At 41.5% G+C, this 16,997-nt stretch overlaps 1 protein-coding gene across 2 annotated transcripts in view; it reads left to right on the forward strand.

Moving 5' to 3' along the window:
• The window catches only part of LOC143960914 (uncharacterized), a 39,762-nt gene extending 26,030 nt beyond the window's left edge, over positions 1-13,732 (forward strand). For both annotated transcript variants that reach the window (XM_077469931.1, XM_077469930.1), the window contains exon 5: positions 490-13,732. In XM_077469931.1, the coding sequence (XP_077326057.1) occupies positions 490-2,108 (1,619 nt within the window). In that variant the 3' untranslated portion in view covers positions 2,109-13,732. The remainder of the gene's footprint in view (positions 1-489) is intronic.
• The last annotated feature ends 3,265 nt before the right edge of the window (positions 13,733-16,997 follow it).

Consider the following 16,997-nt stretch of genomic DNA (forward strand, 5'->3'; position numbering starts at 1 on the left):
TCTGATGAACGAGGGTACTAATGAGCCCATTTAAAACAAATTGAAAATCTTCACAAACAGGTAATTTGCCAAGCTTCATTTAGGCTGGGTTCACACTATTGTGAATTGGATTTTATGGGTTTATGTTTTAGGTTTATTTGCATCAAATTCGCATGTCATGAGATTGTGATTGGCTCTCTATGGAGCTGGTTCACACATCTCTGGAGAAGCTCTGGTGTGAATTGCACTGGAGTCCTGTGTGTCTTTTGGTCCGTTTCAGGTCCAAATTCAGCCCAAAATGAGGCCCTGCCTTCTCTAGTTTGAACCCGGCCTAAAGCTTAAAAAATTTACCACAGTAGCATCAAAAACACATTAAAAAAAAAAGCATGTTGAAGCAGTAGGTGCTTTTAATCTGTGTTAGAGTTGAAGGCAGTGTAAATGCGAGTGTAAATAAGCCCTAAATCTAAAAAGCACTATTTCATATATTGTTGCAATCTTATTTTTGTGCAGATGCGATGCATGAAAAGGGGGGGCCTTGTGAGATGTCCAGTTCATCAACAGAAGTAGACAAGTTTCCAGCAGGAAAGGACATCTGCAACACGCAAAACCACTCTGAGGGGCCTCACACTAAGCTGGTGGACAACTGTTACAGCATTTACAATGCTATTGACCCCGTAACGGGTAAAGTGATGGAGATGACTACCTATTTGTGCATTGAATGCGGAAAGAGCTTCACAGACAGAGCTCGGTTTGTAAAGCACCAGAAGACGCACTCGGTAGGAAAGCCTCATATTTGTACAGTTTGTGGTAAGGCTTTTTCATATAACTCACACCTGGTCATACACCAGAGAATCCATGCAGGTGAGAGACCCTTTGCTTGTTCTTACTGTGAAAAGTGTTTCACTGATCGTCCATCCCTTGTAAAACATGAGAGAATTCACACCGGAGAAAAGCCTTTTAATTGTACGGTCTGCGGAAAAAGCTTCACTGACCGGTCAAATCTGGTGAAACACCACCGTATCCACACACGGGAGAAATCCTTTACCTGCTTGGAGTGTGGAAAGAGCTTCACAGACCGGTCCAATCTGGTGAAACACCAGAGGATCCATAGTGGGGAGAAGTCTTTCCAGTGTGGTGAATGTGGGAAGAGATTCACGGAAAACTCCACTCTGGTTGTCCACCGGCGAAGCCACACTGGCGAGAAACCTTATGCCTGCAAGGAGTGTGGTAAAACCTATTCTTGCAACTCGCATCTAATTGTGCACCAGAGAACACACACTGGTGAGAGGCCCTTCCAGTGCCGGGAGTGCGGCAAAAGCTTCACAGACAGCTCCACTTTGGTTATACACCAACGGGTTCACACTGGAGAGAAGCCCTTTGTGTGCCTAACATGTGGAAATCGCTACACCAAGAAGTCAGCTATGGTGAAGCATCAGAGGACCCACACAGGTGAGAAACCATTCACCTGTACTCAGTGTGGCAAGAACTTCATTGACAGCTCATCCCTGGTCAAACATCAGCGCACTCACACCGGTGAGAAGCCATTCACCTGCATCCAGTGTGGAAGGAACTTTGCCGCTCGGTCCACCCTGGTAAAACACCAGAGAACCCATAGTGGAGAGAAGCCATACACATGCCTTGTGTGTGGGAAATGCTTCTCCTGTAACTCCCACCTTGTGGTTCATCAGCGATTCCACACTGGGGAAAAGCCATTCCCATGTACTGAATGTGGCAAAAGTTTCACGGACAGCTCCACCTTGGTGAAGCATCAGCGTATACATACTGGGGAACGGCCCTACATTTGTAACTATTGTGGCAAGAACTTCATTGATAACTCCACCTTGATCAAACACCAAAGAATTCATACTGGGGAGAAGCCATATTCCTGCAAAGTGTGTGGGAAGTGCTTCACTGACAGCTCTACCCTTGTCAAACACCAAAGAATCCACACTGGAGAGAAACCTTATACGTGTAATGAGTGTGGGAGAAGCTTCACTGACTGTTCAACTCTTATTAAACATCAAAGAATCCACCGGAAAGGAGAGCAGATGGCTGATGTGGTAGCTGTTACAGTGGACCCTGGACAGCCAGAGTCCATCATAAAGAATGAAGTAGAAGTGAATACATAGATGAGGACTGGAGTAAAAAAGTGAACAGATTAGTTTTAATGTTGTCACCCCAGCCAAAACGGGTGGACTCTGATGGGTTTAAACACCTACTGCCTTCTTATATAATACCTTTATTGGGACTCTAGGCCCTTGATCTTGTCCATCCCAGGGCTTCTCTGTTTTGCCACCCCCAACTCCATTACCATTGCAAAGCAAAGTGAGATCATTTTACTGGTCTTTGTGTGTCTGCAACATGTAAGATAAGTACCTACAAATTTGCAACAGTGATCTAGCTACTGGATGCCCATGAGAGTTTTTCAAAAATATAAGGAGATGATAGATTAAATTTACCCCTTGGGGATTATCAGATCTGAGCATCAGCATTGCTCATGTCATCCCCATTTTCTGGCCTTTATGATTTTATTGAATTCATGCCTGCCTTGCTCCACTCTTGCCAGATATTTCTTTGCCATGGAAAGGTTGCTTTCCAGTGACAAACCTATACTGCTCACAGAAAGCCTAGACATGATGGAGAACAAAACTGGGTTAACCACTTTGTGCACAGGAAAGTGCAGATGCCATATGTTGATGTTTAAAGGAAAACTTGATATTCTTCAATTATGTATACTCATTTCTTTATGTACCTTTTGATCATTTTGATATACTATATTTTTATATAAATTCTTTGCTATTCTTTACATCCAGAAAGTAGCATGTTGCAACAAGTAGCCAATAAATGTTAAACTGATATCAAAGGCATTTAAAAACAAAAAAACAAAAATGTTCTACTTACCTGCCCAATGTAGGGGTCTTGCACAGAGCAGACCTGAGTCTCTTCTGTTCGGGTCTCCCATTGGTGCTCCTAACCCCTCCCTCCTCCTAAGTGCCCCCAGAGCAAGCAGCTTGCTCTGGGGGCATCCAAGCAGGCTCACTCCTGAGCTGTTGATCTATGTGTCAATTCATTTCATTCATTCATTCATTTGGCCTAACATCTCTCCTCATTGGCTCGATGGTTGTGATTGACAGCAGGGGGAGCCAATGGTGATGGGACTCAGGTAAGTATTAGGGGGATTGCTGCACAGAGAAAGTTTTTTACCTGCATGCATTAATGCATGCAGGTAAAAAACCTTGAGCCTTTAGAACCACTGTATTAAAAATATTTCACTGAATTATGGCAGAGGGGTAGGGTAACTCCACGTCTCATTAAACTAACTGCATAAGTTCTAACTACAGACAGACAAGCAGGGCTGCCTTCACTTTTGTCTGTAATTTCACAGAAGTGGACTAGTGTACAAGGAGGAAGGTGCAGGACACTCTGCATCCAGAAACAGTTTACTCACATTCACTTAATAGCAATGTGTTTTTGGGGGGTTTACCCCCAAATTCTATGGATGTGGAACAAATATTTTAAAAATAAATATGTAGGAAATGCAAAATGAAAATTGCAGCACTGTATGTCACCATACAAAAGTTATTATTAAGATGTTATCAAAGAATTGATTAAATAGAAAATAATGCATACAGCGAGGGAAAAAAAGTATTTGATCCCCTGTTGATTTTGTACATTTACTGACAAAGAAATGATCAGTCCATAATTTTAATGGTAGGTTTAGTTTAACAGACAGTGAGAGATAGAATAACAACAAAAGTATCCAGAAAAAGCAATTTCAAAAAAGTTTTATAAATTGATTTCCATTTTAATGAGTGACATCAGTATTTGACCCCTATCAATCAGCAAGTTTTCTGGCTCCCAGGTGTCTTCTATACAGGTAAAAAGCTGAGATTAGGAGCACTCTCTTAAAGGGAGTGCTCCTAATCAATTTTTTTACCTGTATAAAAGACACCTGTCCACAGAAGCAATCAATCAGATTCCAATGTCTCCACCACGGCCAAGACCAAAGCGCTGTCCAAGGATGTCAGGGACAAGATTGTAGACCTACACAAGGCTGGAATGGGCTACAAGACCATTGCCAAGCAGCTTGGTGAGAGGGTGACAACAGTTGGTGTGATTATTTGCAAATGAAAAAAACACAAAATAACTGTCACTCTCCCTCGTTGTGGGTCTCCATGCAATATCTTACCTTGTGGAGTTTCAATGATCATGAGTATGGTAAGGAATGAGCCCAGAACTACATGGGAGAATCTTGTCAATGATCTCAAGGCAACTTGGACCATAGTCACCAGAAAACAGTTGATAACACACTACACCATGAAGGACTGAAATGATGCAGTACCCGCTAGGTCCCCCTGCTCCAGAAAGCACATGTACAGGCCCGTCTGAAGTTTGCTAATGAGCATCTGAATTAGGGCTGCAACTAACGATTATTTTCATAATCGATTAGTTGGCCGATTATTGTTTTGATTCATCGATTAATCGGTTAATAACCTTAATAAAAAAAAGTGGGTCAAATTGACGTTCATTTTCAACCACAGTGATGGGAAAATTTAGAAATAATAGAAAACTTCTTAGTCAAAGGAATTTTCAGACAGTGTATGTGGTTTTCGTTCAGATATTACATTCATTTTAAAAACAAGTGAAAATTTCAACCAAAATTCTTTCATTCAGCGAATGTACAAAGATTTTTAGTCTGAATATTCTCATCTGAAAATTGATCTGCGTGGCCAGCATAAGGCTCGGTACACACATATGCAGTTTGCTTTTGATCTGTTTCTGCAGTGCCCTTTGCTGTGCGTTTTGATTTTTGCGCACGTGATTTTACTGCAATTTGCATTTTTGCATTTTTTGGGCAGATTAAAAAACACAAATTGCTGCAAAATGCATTACACGCTTTTCTGCAGCTTTTCCATTGAAGTATATTGAACCAATAAAGAACCATTTTGCGTTAAAAGTCCCTGACCCTTTCAGATATGAACGTGTCCCATAGGAAACCATGTAAATGAACTGTAGTGCATTTATGCAAAAAGCACCAAAAAAACACACATAGATGTGAACCAGATCTAAGACTTTTAGTAACATAATGGGGTTAAAAAAACTAAAATTAGCCCTTTATAGTAGAAAAAGCAGATAATCACTACTGTAAGGGGATCATTTTATTTACTGTAGAACAGTGAAAGTAATATTTAAAGTAGCGATTATTTGCTCTTTGTATTATAAAGGGCTCATTTTAGTTTTTTTTTTACCCATTATGTTACTGGCCGATTAATCGATTATGAAAATAGTAATCGATTAATTTCATAATCGATTAGTTGTCGATTAATCGATTAGTTGTTTCAGCCCTAATCTGAATGATTCAGAGGAGAACTGGGTGAAAGTGTTGCAGTCAGATGAGATCAAAATCAAGCTCTTTGACATCAACTCAACTCGCTGTGTTTGGAGGAGGAATGCTGCCCCTGACCCCAAGAACACCATCCCCACCATCAAACATGGAGGTGGAAACGTTATGCTTTGAAGGTGTTTTTCTGCTAAGGAGACAGGACAACTTCACTGCATCAAAGGGATGATGGACGGGCCATGTACCGTCACATCTTGGGTGAGAGCCTCCTTCCCTCAGGGCATTGAAAATGGGTTGTGGATGGGTATTCCAGCATGACAATGACCCAAAACACACGGCCATGGCAACAAAGGAGTGGCTCAAGAAGAAGCACATTAAGGTCCTGAAGTGACCTAGCCAGTTTCTAGACCGTAATCCCATAGGAAATAGGTGGAGGGAGCTGAAGGTTCGAGTTACCAAATGCCAGCCTCAAAACCATAATGACTTGGAGAGGATCTGCAAAGAGGAATGGGACAAAATCCCTCCTGAGATGTGTGCAAATATGGTGGCCAACTACAAGAAATGTCTGACTTCTATGATTGCCAACATGGGTTTTGCCACCAAGTACTAAGCCATGTTTTACTTAGGGGTCATATACTTATTTCACTCATAAAAATGCAAATCAATTTATAACTTTATTGAAATGCGTTTTTCTGGGTTTTTTTTGTTTGTTTTTTATCATTCTGTCTCTCACTGGTAAAATAAACCTACCATTAAATTATAGACTAATCATTTCTTTGTCAGTGGGCAAAGGTACGAGTAATGAGTATGAGATGAGATCTTTAAAGCCTAAGTCCGGATTTACTTTCATTAGGGCTGCCTCAATCAAACTGTTTTCGATGAGAGATGTGTTTCGACAGCGGTACGGGGACTTCTTGCCTGCTACCAGAACAAAATCGAGTTGGGGTGAGTGCTTCTTAGCTATTTGAAAGAAGCCTTGTATTTTATCAAGGAGTTGAAGGCTTCCTCTGATTACCCGAGGTGGAAAACGTGACATCACCTTCTTACATTTCCACCATAGCCAACCAGAAGGAAGCTTTGCGTTTATTGATAAAAATACAAGGATTCATGTGAATGGCTGGGCAGTACTCTGACCCTGTATCGCTGCCAAAGCATTGTATACTGTATGTAGCTGATGCTACATACAGTTTACACAGCTAACACAGAAATTAGTAAAGAGCTAGCTAGCTTGGCCATAATGAACTATTTAAAGGGAAAGTAAACATGGTGTTTGGCTTTAACTGAATATTAATGTAAAACCTCTGGCCTTTATTCAACATATCTGTTTTTTTTTCTCCCTGTGATCTGTTGTCAATAATAAACCGTTTAATGTCTAAGTTCGCCTTTAGGGAAAAACATAACAGTAAAAAAAAGTGCATTTATTTTTTTTCCCCCCAGGAGCCTACAATGCATTGTATGGTGAATCGTGGATGCAATGTGTGACACTTTTACTTTAGCTTTTTGCCTGTACCTCTGTAGGGAGTTTCTGTTAATGGACTCGGCAAGGTGTGCAAACTGAGTTTAGTGGGCAAGTTACTAAAACAAAATGATGTAAAAGTCAAGAGGGAGTCTCATTCAGGCAGAGCATCAATGGGCTGTCTGAGTGGAACACTGGTGATAGTGAGGGAGAAACCTGCAATTACTGTGAAGACACCAAGAGGGCGCCAAACTAAGTGCATTAAAAAGGTAAAGTAAAATTGCACAAGATAATAACAACTTGCTCAGGTACTTATGAGAATCTTTTGTAAATGTCCTAAATCGGTCTGCTGCTGCAGTAATTCTGGATTCAGGATTTGTAACCACCACTGGTCAGTTGTTTGTTTGGTATCTAGGGAGACCCAGCAGCCATCAAAGAGGGAGCAGTATGCGGAGGTCTAGGAAGTGCAGACAAAACCAGAAGTGACATCGCAGGACTCTAGTGGGTGTGGCTATGCAGTTCAAGACATCTCTGCCTCTTTATCAAACCAGATCTGCATGTTGTTTCCTCTCTGCTGCTGGGTGTCCCTGGATACCAATCAACAACTGAGCAGTGGTGGTTAAAGCTCCTGGATCCATAATTATTGCAACAGCAGAACAATTTAGGACCTTTACATATTATTCTCCTAAGTACCTGAGTGAGTTGCTATTACCTTACTGCACTTTGGTGTCCTCTTGCTGTCTTCTCAGTCACCACAGGTGTCTCCCTCGCTGCCACCAGTTTTCCACTCACAAAGCCTTTGATGCTGTGCCTGGATGAAACTCCCTCCTGACTTTCACAATAAGCATTCTATTTTTATCTTCATGTGAGTTCCCAATTGTTATTTTAACATATTGTAAATATTCACAACACAGTCTGTGCACAGCAGTGCTGTGAAAACACTGCTGGATCTAACAAAAACGCACTATACAGTCTAAGAACCTTGGCCAGAGAATGTATTCTTCATTGACTTTCTGCTCCACATAATCTAGAGTCCTCTCTCTCCCATTTACACCTCTTGTGCCATATTACCTACATGGCTTTTCTCTTAGAAAGCTGGATCATCAGTGCCCTTGTAGTATATAGAGAACTACAAGCTGTCTGACTAGGCCATGTTTTGCGATTCAGCACTGCGTCGCTTTAACAATTGGATGGTCAGGCGACGATGTACCCAAACAAAATTGACGTCCTTTTTTTCCCACAAATAGAGCTTTCTTTTGGTGGTATTTGATCGCCTCGCAAGTTTTTATTTTTTGCGCTATAAACAAAAAAGAGCGACAATTTTGAAAAAAGCACAATATCTTTTACTTATTGCTATAATAAATATCCCACATTTTTTTTTATTCAGTTTAGGCCGATATGTATTCTTCTACATAGTTTTGGTAAAAAATCACAATAAGCGTATATTGATTGGTTTGTGCAAACGTTATAGCGTCTACAAAATAGGGAATAGATTTATGGCATTTTTATCATTATTATTTTTTTTACTAGTATTGGTGCGGTCTGCGATTTTTATTGGGACTGCGACATTATGGCGGACACATAGGACACTTTTGACACATTTTTGAAACCACTGACAATTATACAGCGATCAGTGCTATAAAAATGCACTGATTACTGTGTAAATGTCACTGGCAGGGAAGGGGTTAACACTAGGGGCGATCAAGGGGTTCAATATATGTGTTTCTAACTGTGGAGGAATGAGACTGTCTAGGACATGCACTCTGCAGTGTATTTGAGCATCATGGGAAATGTAGTTCCAAAACATCTGGGGTGCCAAGGTTCGCCATCACTGGTCTAGGAGGAGAGAGAGATTGGTGTTCATACACAGTATGAACAAACAATCTGTCTTGTCTCCCCTGAAAGAACTGGGATCTGTGCGTCCCAGTTCTCACTCTGTTGCGGGAGCCCAGCGGTCGTGTCCTTCGGGCACTCGCATTGGGGTCGGGCACACTCTGCGATTGCGTGCGCCCCTAGTAGCCGAAAGGCGAAGCGACGCAACATAATGTCGTTTTGCCCAGCCGTGCCATTCTGCCGCAGTTAAACTGCGGTGGCTGGTCGGCAAGTAGTTAAAATGGGATAACGGCTGTGGGGGAAAGGAATTCCCACCCGCTGTCACAGGGGGGAGGTCCTGGAACATCTTAAACCTGAAATATACAAATGGAAGATACCCAAGTTCAACCTCACAATTAAAAATATTCTTGCTGAGAGTTGGTGCTCAGGCTGGGCGATTGCCACTCCCCTGTTCGTACATACAAAGCAGAAATTTAACTGGAAACTCGATAACCCCTTAGTATAATCTTTTGTTTGGTTACATAATAACCACAGGACCAGTGCTGACATTTTTCAGCTATTACAGCCTTATGCTGATGCTATGAGTAAGGCTGTAATAGCGGAAACGTGTCCGCATTGATCCTGTGTATATGATGTAGCCAAATAAAAGATTATACTAAGGAGTTATTGAGTTGCCGGCTACATTTTTGCTTTGGACACCTGAAATGTGGGTGTTCCAAACTTGAACTTAATCTTTTAATTTGTGCATCAACAAGAACCTTTTAAACCAGAGGCTAACCTGTATTCGTATTAAAGTGCATTAAAAACACATGGGTATAGATGAGTCCATAATAAAACCTGTAGTCAGAAAAGACTGGATCTCTGATTGTCATTGGTACCCAGTAACTTCAGTACTTTCTAAGGCAGTGGCCATCAACCATGTCCTCAGGGCCCACTAACAGGCCAGGTTTGCAAGCTAACTGAAATACATCACAGGTGATATCATTTGCTGCTCAGTGATTGCAGTATTTTAGTGTGCATCTCCCCAAGGTAATACATAAAACTTGGCCTGTTAGCGGGCCCTGAGGACAGGGTTGATGACCACCGTTTTAAGGTACTAACTTGGAACAAGTATGTAGAGTGGAGTTCTGGCTTCACTCTGACTTCCAAAATCTGCACGCCTGCAGTGGGTCAGTATTGAATCTGGAGATTACCAACTAGCCTTTTCGGGAGGTGGTCAGTAATGCCCCCTCTGTATTTCTGTCAGTAAATATTTCTATTTATGAAAGATGTTGCCAGCAGCCCTCTAAGTAGATCTGCACAACATTGTTTTATTTTTTGTGGTGTTTAATAGATAAAAAAGAGGATGGAATCTTTAAAAAAAAAAGGCAAGATGGCGTGTTACCCCTGTTTAGGATAGTACAGATGGCCCAACTTCCATCTATTTATGGATTGTGAATAGAAGAGTCTATATAAAGTTACAGGCAACGGGTTTATATAAAAATTAATAATTATAAAGTGACAAATATGTATTTGAACATTATAAAATGAGATGTTTGCTAAACCCAAATCACTAAGTGTCAAGTCACCTTGCATGTTTCATTGAGTTGACATCAAACGTACAAATTTCAATGGTGGTCTTAATTCACAGCTAATTGTCCAAAAAGCCAGTGCCCTTTCAAGTCTTGCAGCAGAACATTAACTGGCTCCTCCTGCATCTTGGATCTTAAAGACTTTCCATTGCCAAGCACAGATATTAGAGGTCATCACACCTTCAGCATGGAGAAGAGAAAGAAACGTTTGGATATGTGTACCACAGATCACACATCCTCAATTGGAGAAATGTACTTCCATATGTTTTTAGTCTCTAATTGCATTATCTGGCAGCAGCTAAGATATCAATACGTGAAGTATGCGAAATTCTTCTGGCTAGGTTTTTTGTGGATATTGAGTATTATGCAGTTCATTGGTGTTATGTGTTTTTATATGAACTGATATGCTGCTATATATAGATGGGGTTGTGATTTATTTTTTAACTTGAGTGAGACTTTGCAGAGCAGTTACAACCTTGCAAGCCTTACACATTTGATGCTGAGTAGAGGAGGATAAAATATAAACCTGCTAAATATTCACATTTGTTTGGAGGCTGAAAAGCTTGTGTGCTTGGCAGATTGGGAAATTGCCCTCCACAAACTGGGTTCTTGCTTCATTTCTTCACCTAGTTTGGCCTTCCATTGAACATTGCTGCACATTGACCTTTGACCAAGCTGATCCGGGGGTATTGGAGGGTCCCCAGTTTGTATAACCAGCAAGTGTTTTAACCTGCCAGAGTCTATTAAATATACGTAACCTCGCACTTTAAAGAATGCCACCAAATCTATTTCAAGGATTTATATGCACATAAAAAAGCATGTATTTGGTGGAGTTTTCTAAACTGACAGGTAAAATTACACTTGCCTCCACAGTCCCTGCTGTGTGGTTCTTTCTTTGTAGAGCCTTTTGTAGTGCACACAATCTACTTCACCCTTTTCCTGCATTGCCAGGCTGTTCAAATGTAAGACATTCTTCAGCACAACTGTCGAGAGAGTCTCAGATTAGTCTGTAAACTAGTAGTAGTCACATTCATCTGGACTTGTTTTATAATGTTGGACATTTTGCCATTCAAGTATCTTTCTTCGTACGAAAGGACTGAGGAACCCATTGGGATGAGTAGTAAACTATCTTCAACATTACAGAATAAGTCCAGGGTCCACTATGTTCAGGGTGATGTGCAGTGTTAGTTTTCCGCCACACATAGTGTTTTGCTTTTAGGGCAAAAAGTTAAATTTTGGTCTCATCTGACCTTCTTCCACATGGCTTCTCGCAAACTGCAAACAGGACTTCTTATGGCTTTCTTTCAACAATGTCTTTCTTCTTGCCACTCTTCCATAAAGGTCAGATTTGTGGAGAGCATGACTGTGGACAGATTCTCCCACCTGATCTGTGGATCTCTGCAGCTCCTCCAGAGTTACCATGGGCCTCTTGCTGCTTCTCTGATTAATACTTTACTTGCCCGGCCTGTCAGTTTAGGTGGATGGCCATGTCTTGATAGGTTTGCAGTTGTGCCATACTCTTTCCAATTTTGGATGATGGATTGAACAGTGCTCCATGAGATGTTCAAAGCTTGGGATATTTTGTTTATAACCTAACCCTGCTTTTAACTTCTGCATAACTTTATCCTTGACCTGTCTGGTGTGTTTCTTGACCTTCATGATGCTGGTTGATCACTAAGGTTCTCTAATAAACATCTGAGGGCTTCACAGAACAGCTGTATTTATAATGTGATTAAATTATACACTGGTGGACTCTAGTTACTAATTAGGTGACTTCTGAAGGCAATTGGTTAGGGGTATCAGAGTGAAGGAGGCTGAATACAAATGCACGCCGCACTTTTCAAATATTAATTTGTAAAAAAAAATTGAAAACCATTTATCATGGTTATCCACTTCACAAATATGTGCCACTTTGTGTTGGTCTGTCACATAAAATTCCAATAAAATACATTTACATTTTTGGTTGTAACATGATGAAATGTGGAACATTTCAAGGGGTATGAATACTTTATCAAGGCACTATATGCGGTGGTATCTGGCACCAAGACATCAACGGCAGGTCATTTATTTTTCTGCCGACTTGCCTTCTTTCTGGTGCCATCCCTTACCCAGGCAAATGATGCACATGCACCTGGCCATCCACATGATTTAAAAGAAGACGTTCATCAGACAAGGCCATCTTCTATTGCTCTGTAGTCCAGTTCTGGTGCCCGTTGTAGAAGCTTTTACCTGTAGGCTTGGGCAAGCATGGGCACCCTGACTGGTTTGTGGCTATGCAGCCCCATATGCAACAAATTGCCATGCACTGTGTGTTCTGACCCCTTTCTGTCAGAACCAGTATTAACCAACTAACTAACTTTGCTAGTTTCTTTCCTTGGATCCCTCTTGGTAGGTTCTGACCCCTGCAGACTTTGAACATCCCACAAGAGCTGCAGTTTTGCAGTTGCTCTGACACAGTGGTCTAGCCATTGTCAAAGTCACTCAAATCGTTGTGCTTGCCCATTGTTTCTGCTTTTCAACACATCAATTTCAGGGACAACATGTTCACATGCTGCCTAATATGTCCCACCCACTTTCAGATTTAATTGTAACAAGATAATATTATTCACTTTACCTGCAAATGGTCATAAAGTTATGGCTGATCGTGTATATCTCGCTAGTGAGAGACCGTTTTTATGGCACCTGTTTGCTTGGCTAATCAGTAGAGTCATTAACGTCTTTTACATTACACTACAGTTTGTATTCTACCTCTGTTAGAAAAGTTTTGTTGACCGAAGTGTGCAGGACTACACCTGGCACTAACCCTCTGTGCAGAGCCATGCATGTCAGCCAACAAGTCCTTCTTGTCAACTTTCCAAAAAAATAGGTATTAGTTTGAGTGATGTAAAAGAAAAAAAAACACGCTAAGAGAAATATGGGCGTCGTCATTACTTTTCCTTTTGAAAATGAAAGTTGCCTGGTTGCCTGGGTCACTAACTTGGAACAGGCATGCAAATTATAAATTCTGATATTACTGTTTGCATGCTTGTTCTGATTTAATGACTCAAGGTATAAACCAAAGATTACCAGGCAGCTAGCATTTTCCAGAAGTCAGCCATCTCCATGTTTTTATCTTTACAGTTTTTTTTTCCACAGGTATAGTCATGATGATTAAGTTGCATTATATAAAGCACATATGAGTTGCAAAAAAAGAGTCTGTTTTTGGTATGACACTTTATAATTGTAAATTTATGTAATTGCTGCTTATCATAAAATACAGGTTTAGCCAATAAGACACCATGTACTATTCACAAATATAACTTATTGTTTATAAGCTTGCAGGAGGAGTAATTATCCGCCAAGAGTTATATTGGATGCTCAGGGTGAATTTTGTTTTTTCATATATTTGTAAATATTCTTGCCATGTATCTATGTTGGCATTAAGCTGAAGTTAGTATTTCCTAAAGTATGTGTTCTTAACTAAAAAAAAATGACTGCTGGCTCTTATTGTATATGCTTGGCTGTCATTAATCTGGAGTAATGCTTGGAGAATAAAACAACCCTCCAGGTCAACTGTGTACATTGCTTTGTTAAAGACTCTTACTGGCTTCTGCTAAGGACATACTGATAAAGCATTGGTGCTGCCCTTTCTGAAATGAACTGTTTAAGGGACTGTGACGGAACCGTCCCACACTTGGCTTGAGTTATCTGATATCTATGTTCAGACCAGCGGGGTGTTGGGTTCCTCATAAAATGAGATTCCTGTTGCGTGGGATGCCTGTAATTTTACCTCAATAGTTTTTGGGGTTTTTTTGCAGGAGAAAAAGCAGCTATGCAGTGTGATGCAGGGAAACACAGCAAATCTTGTGCGTCTCCCACATTGCATCAGTGTGAACTAGGACTTAAGGTTTGACCGCTTGAGTCCAATTCATGTACCATAACTCTAGAAAAACTTCAAAGCATAGCTGAACCTAAAAATATAATTAAAGGCAAAGCTTTTTTTTTTTTTTTTTTTTAGATTTGGACAGAGTGGTGAGGGTTTATAACTAGTGTCTGGTTTTTATTGCTGTCCCCTGCAATTCAGTTTTAGCTGTCTAAAGCAAGTCATGGATCAGGGTGCTCGACCATTTGAAGACTAATTTGGTAACCAGTTGCAGGCCATGATATGAAATGGTTCAGAATTAAATTTTTGTTTTGATTATTTTCTCCTGCAGCCGCTGAATGCCAGCAGGAGGAAGAGGAGGAGAAGCTGGATTTCAGTGATTGGAGGAGGAACATGGAGAGGATCACTTCCCGTATATGCCGCCCCCGCTACATCTCCTTTTCAAGTGTAAAACAGAATATGAAAGGGAGGCCGTGCAGTCCCTGATGCTACACCAGTGGTTGGGGTTGTGTGGTAAAAACATGTCTCAACAGTGGGGTTTTACCAACCCCAAATGTAAATTAACCCTTACTGTCCTGAGCCCCTATAAGGCCCATTTTACACAGGGCAGAATCTGCTTGCTAAGCAGGGAATCTTTCCACTGATCCCTTGCTGAGCAGAGTGGGCATGGACAAAGCTCATTCTTTTCTATCGTTCCTCCAATTTTCAGAGGCAGGGCGGAATGAATCCCCCTCCATTTTTTTTTTTTTTTTAGTGGATTGAATTGGAGGGAGGCGGGTGTAAACAGGCACAAGTCCATTTACATCCGCCGCTCCATAGGAGTAAAGGGAGGGTCCAATCGGGTCTGCCTTAAAAACAGACAGGCAGACCTGATCGGATCAATTGAGTGAAAGGGGACTAAGGCTGCTTTCACACTGATGCACTGCGATTTTCTCACACTGCAGGTGCAACCCAGTGCACATGCTGCAGGTTAGATGCACTGAGCCATAGACTCCTATTATATCTTGCAGGGGTTGTTCCCTTTCTGAAAGTATACCAAACCGGCAGGATACAATAGAACTCTATGCCTCAGTGCAGATAGCCCACATGTCTGCTGACATCTGCCTCTCCATACAGAACAATGGGTAGTCCGATCGGTTCCACCTGAAAAATGGGCAGGTGGACCCGATTAGTACACTGGTGTGAAAGGGGCCTAATAATGTAGAGCAAACACAGATCCCTCTCCCTGGCCTCCCCTTATGTTTGCTGACCTTTAAGCACAGTAATTTTAGCACTGGGGGCTAGGCATATTGTATGACTTTAACATTTTCATATATTTGTACAGGCACATGAAATCCTTCACTTGAAAGTATTATTGCCACTGTAGTTATTCTGATAGTGTGATAGTATTATGGTGGATGTTGAGGTTTATTGATTAGGTTGAGGTAAAAGGCGAACTGTATGGTATTAGGTCATTTTCTAAATTGGTTTTGAAGATTTGCAAGTAATATTTTGTATTTACCTGAAAATATATATGAAAAAAATATATATAAAACACTTTCTCCTGAACATAAAAAGTATGCAAAAGTAATATAGATTGTCTTTAAAATGTAACCTATATTACATAATAAACTTTTTAAAGTAAAAGTCAAACCTAAGAGCAGACTTTTTCTCTGATGTAAGTTCAGTTTGATACTAGGATTGACTATAGTAAAGTTTTCCCTGCCAACAGATATTCACGCCTCTTTAAAACAGGGATCCCCAAACTTTTTAAACAGGGCCAGTTCACTCTCCCTCAGACTGTTGGGGGGGGGGGGGGGGGGGTCTGCATCTGGTTGAAGATTTCAGATGTTTCATTTGGGAAAAAGTCTGTTCACAGACATATATGTTGCCAAAGATGGTTGACATTTTGAGTACATGGTTCCTGAGATTAAGATCTGAGGGGAGAGATGGTTGGTTAATGCATGCAACCACGCCTTTCTTAGCCCCTGTGCACACGGTCGGAGATTTCCACAACCAAATCCGTCGGATTTTGTCCGTCAGATTTAGTCTGACGGATTGTGTCCGAAACTGTTGCATACACACGGTCGGGCTAAGTTGTCGAAAAATCCGATCTTTCAGAACGTGATGACGTAATTTCGTTACGATGGGACTAGATTCAGGCTAGTAGCTTTAATGTAGGAATTTGATCTGAGCATGCGTGGCACTTGGTCCGATCAAAATTCTCTACACATGATCGGATTACGTCCGACCGGCCCAGTTGGTCGGGAAATATTTCCAACATGTAGGAAAATTGGGTCCGACGGAGATTTGGACGGAATCAGTCCGATGCATACCACACACAGTCGGATTATCTGACGACACGGTCCGATAAGACGCATTCCGACGGATTCTCCGTCCGTGTGTATGCGGCATTAGGCCCCTTTCACACTACCAATCCGTTCAGGTCCGCCTGTCAGTTTTTCAGGTGGACCTGAACGGATGCTCCATAGAGCTCTATGGAGCGTCGGATGTCAGCGATGACATGTCCGCTGACATCCGACCCGCTCCGATCCGAGAAAGTGTGACTGAGAAAAAAGATATTTTTTCCATCCCTCATTGGATCGGGTGATGACGGACACTGCGGTCCGTCATCACCCGATCTCCCATAGGGGAGAGCGGCGCTGTGACAGGTCCGTCCCTGCGCAGTGTGCAGAGACAGACCTGTCATCTTGCTGCTCAGCGCAGATTGCTCCGGCGATCCCCGCTGAGCAAACGGATATCCACGGGGCGGATCAGCACTGATCTGCCCCGTGTGAAAGGACCCTTCGACCCCACCATGCTAGGAGCACCATCCGTTGTCACACTGGCTAGTTTAGCCCAGTCCAGCTCCAAATCATTCACAGTTTGGAAAACCTTTTCATAGATATCCTATCCTGTTGTTGTTCCTTTGATGCTTTTCAGTGCAGCAAGCTCCTCTGTGACTTCAAAATAATC

The sequence above is a fragment of the Lithobates pipiens genome, unplaced genomic scaffold (genome assembly GCF_037356315.1).
Source record: "Lithobates pipiens isolate NorthernLeopardFrog02 unplaced genomic scaffold, aLitPip1_a1.2 Scaffold_8, whole genome shotgun sequence".
Classification (NCBI taxonomy): Eukaryota; Metazoa; Chordata; class Amphibia; order Anura; family Ranidae; genus Lithobates; species Lithobates pipiens.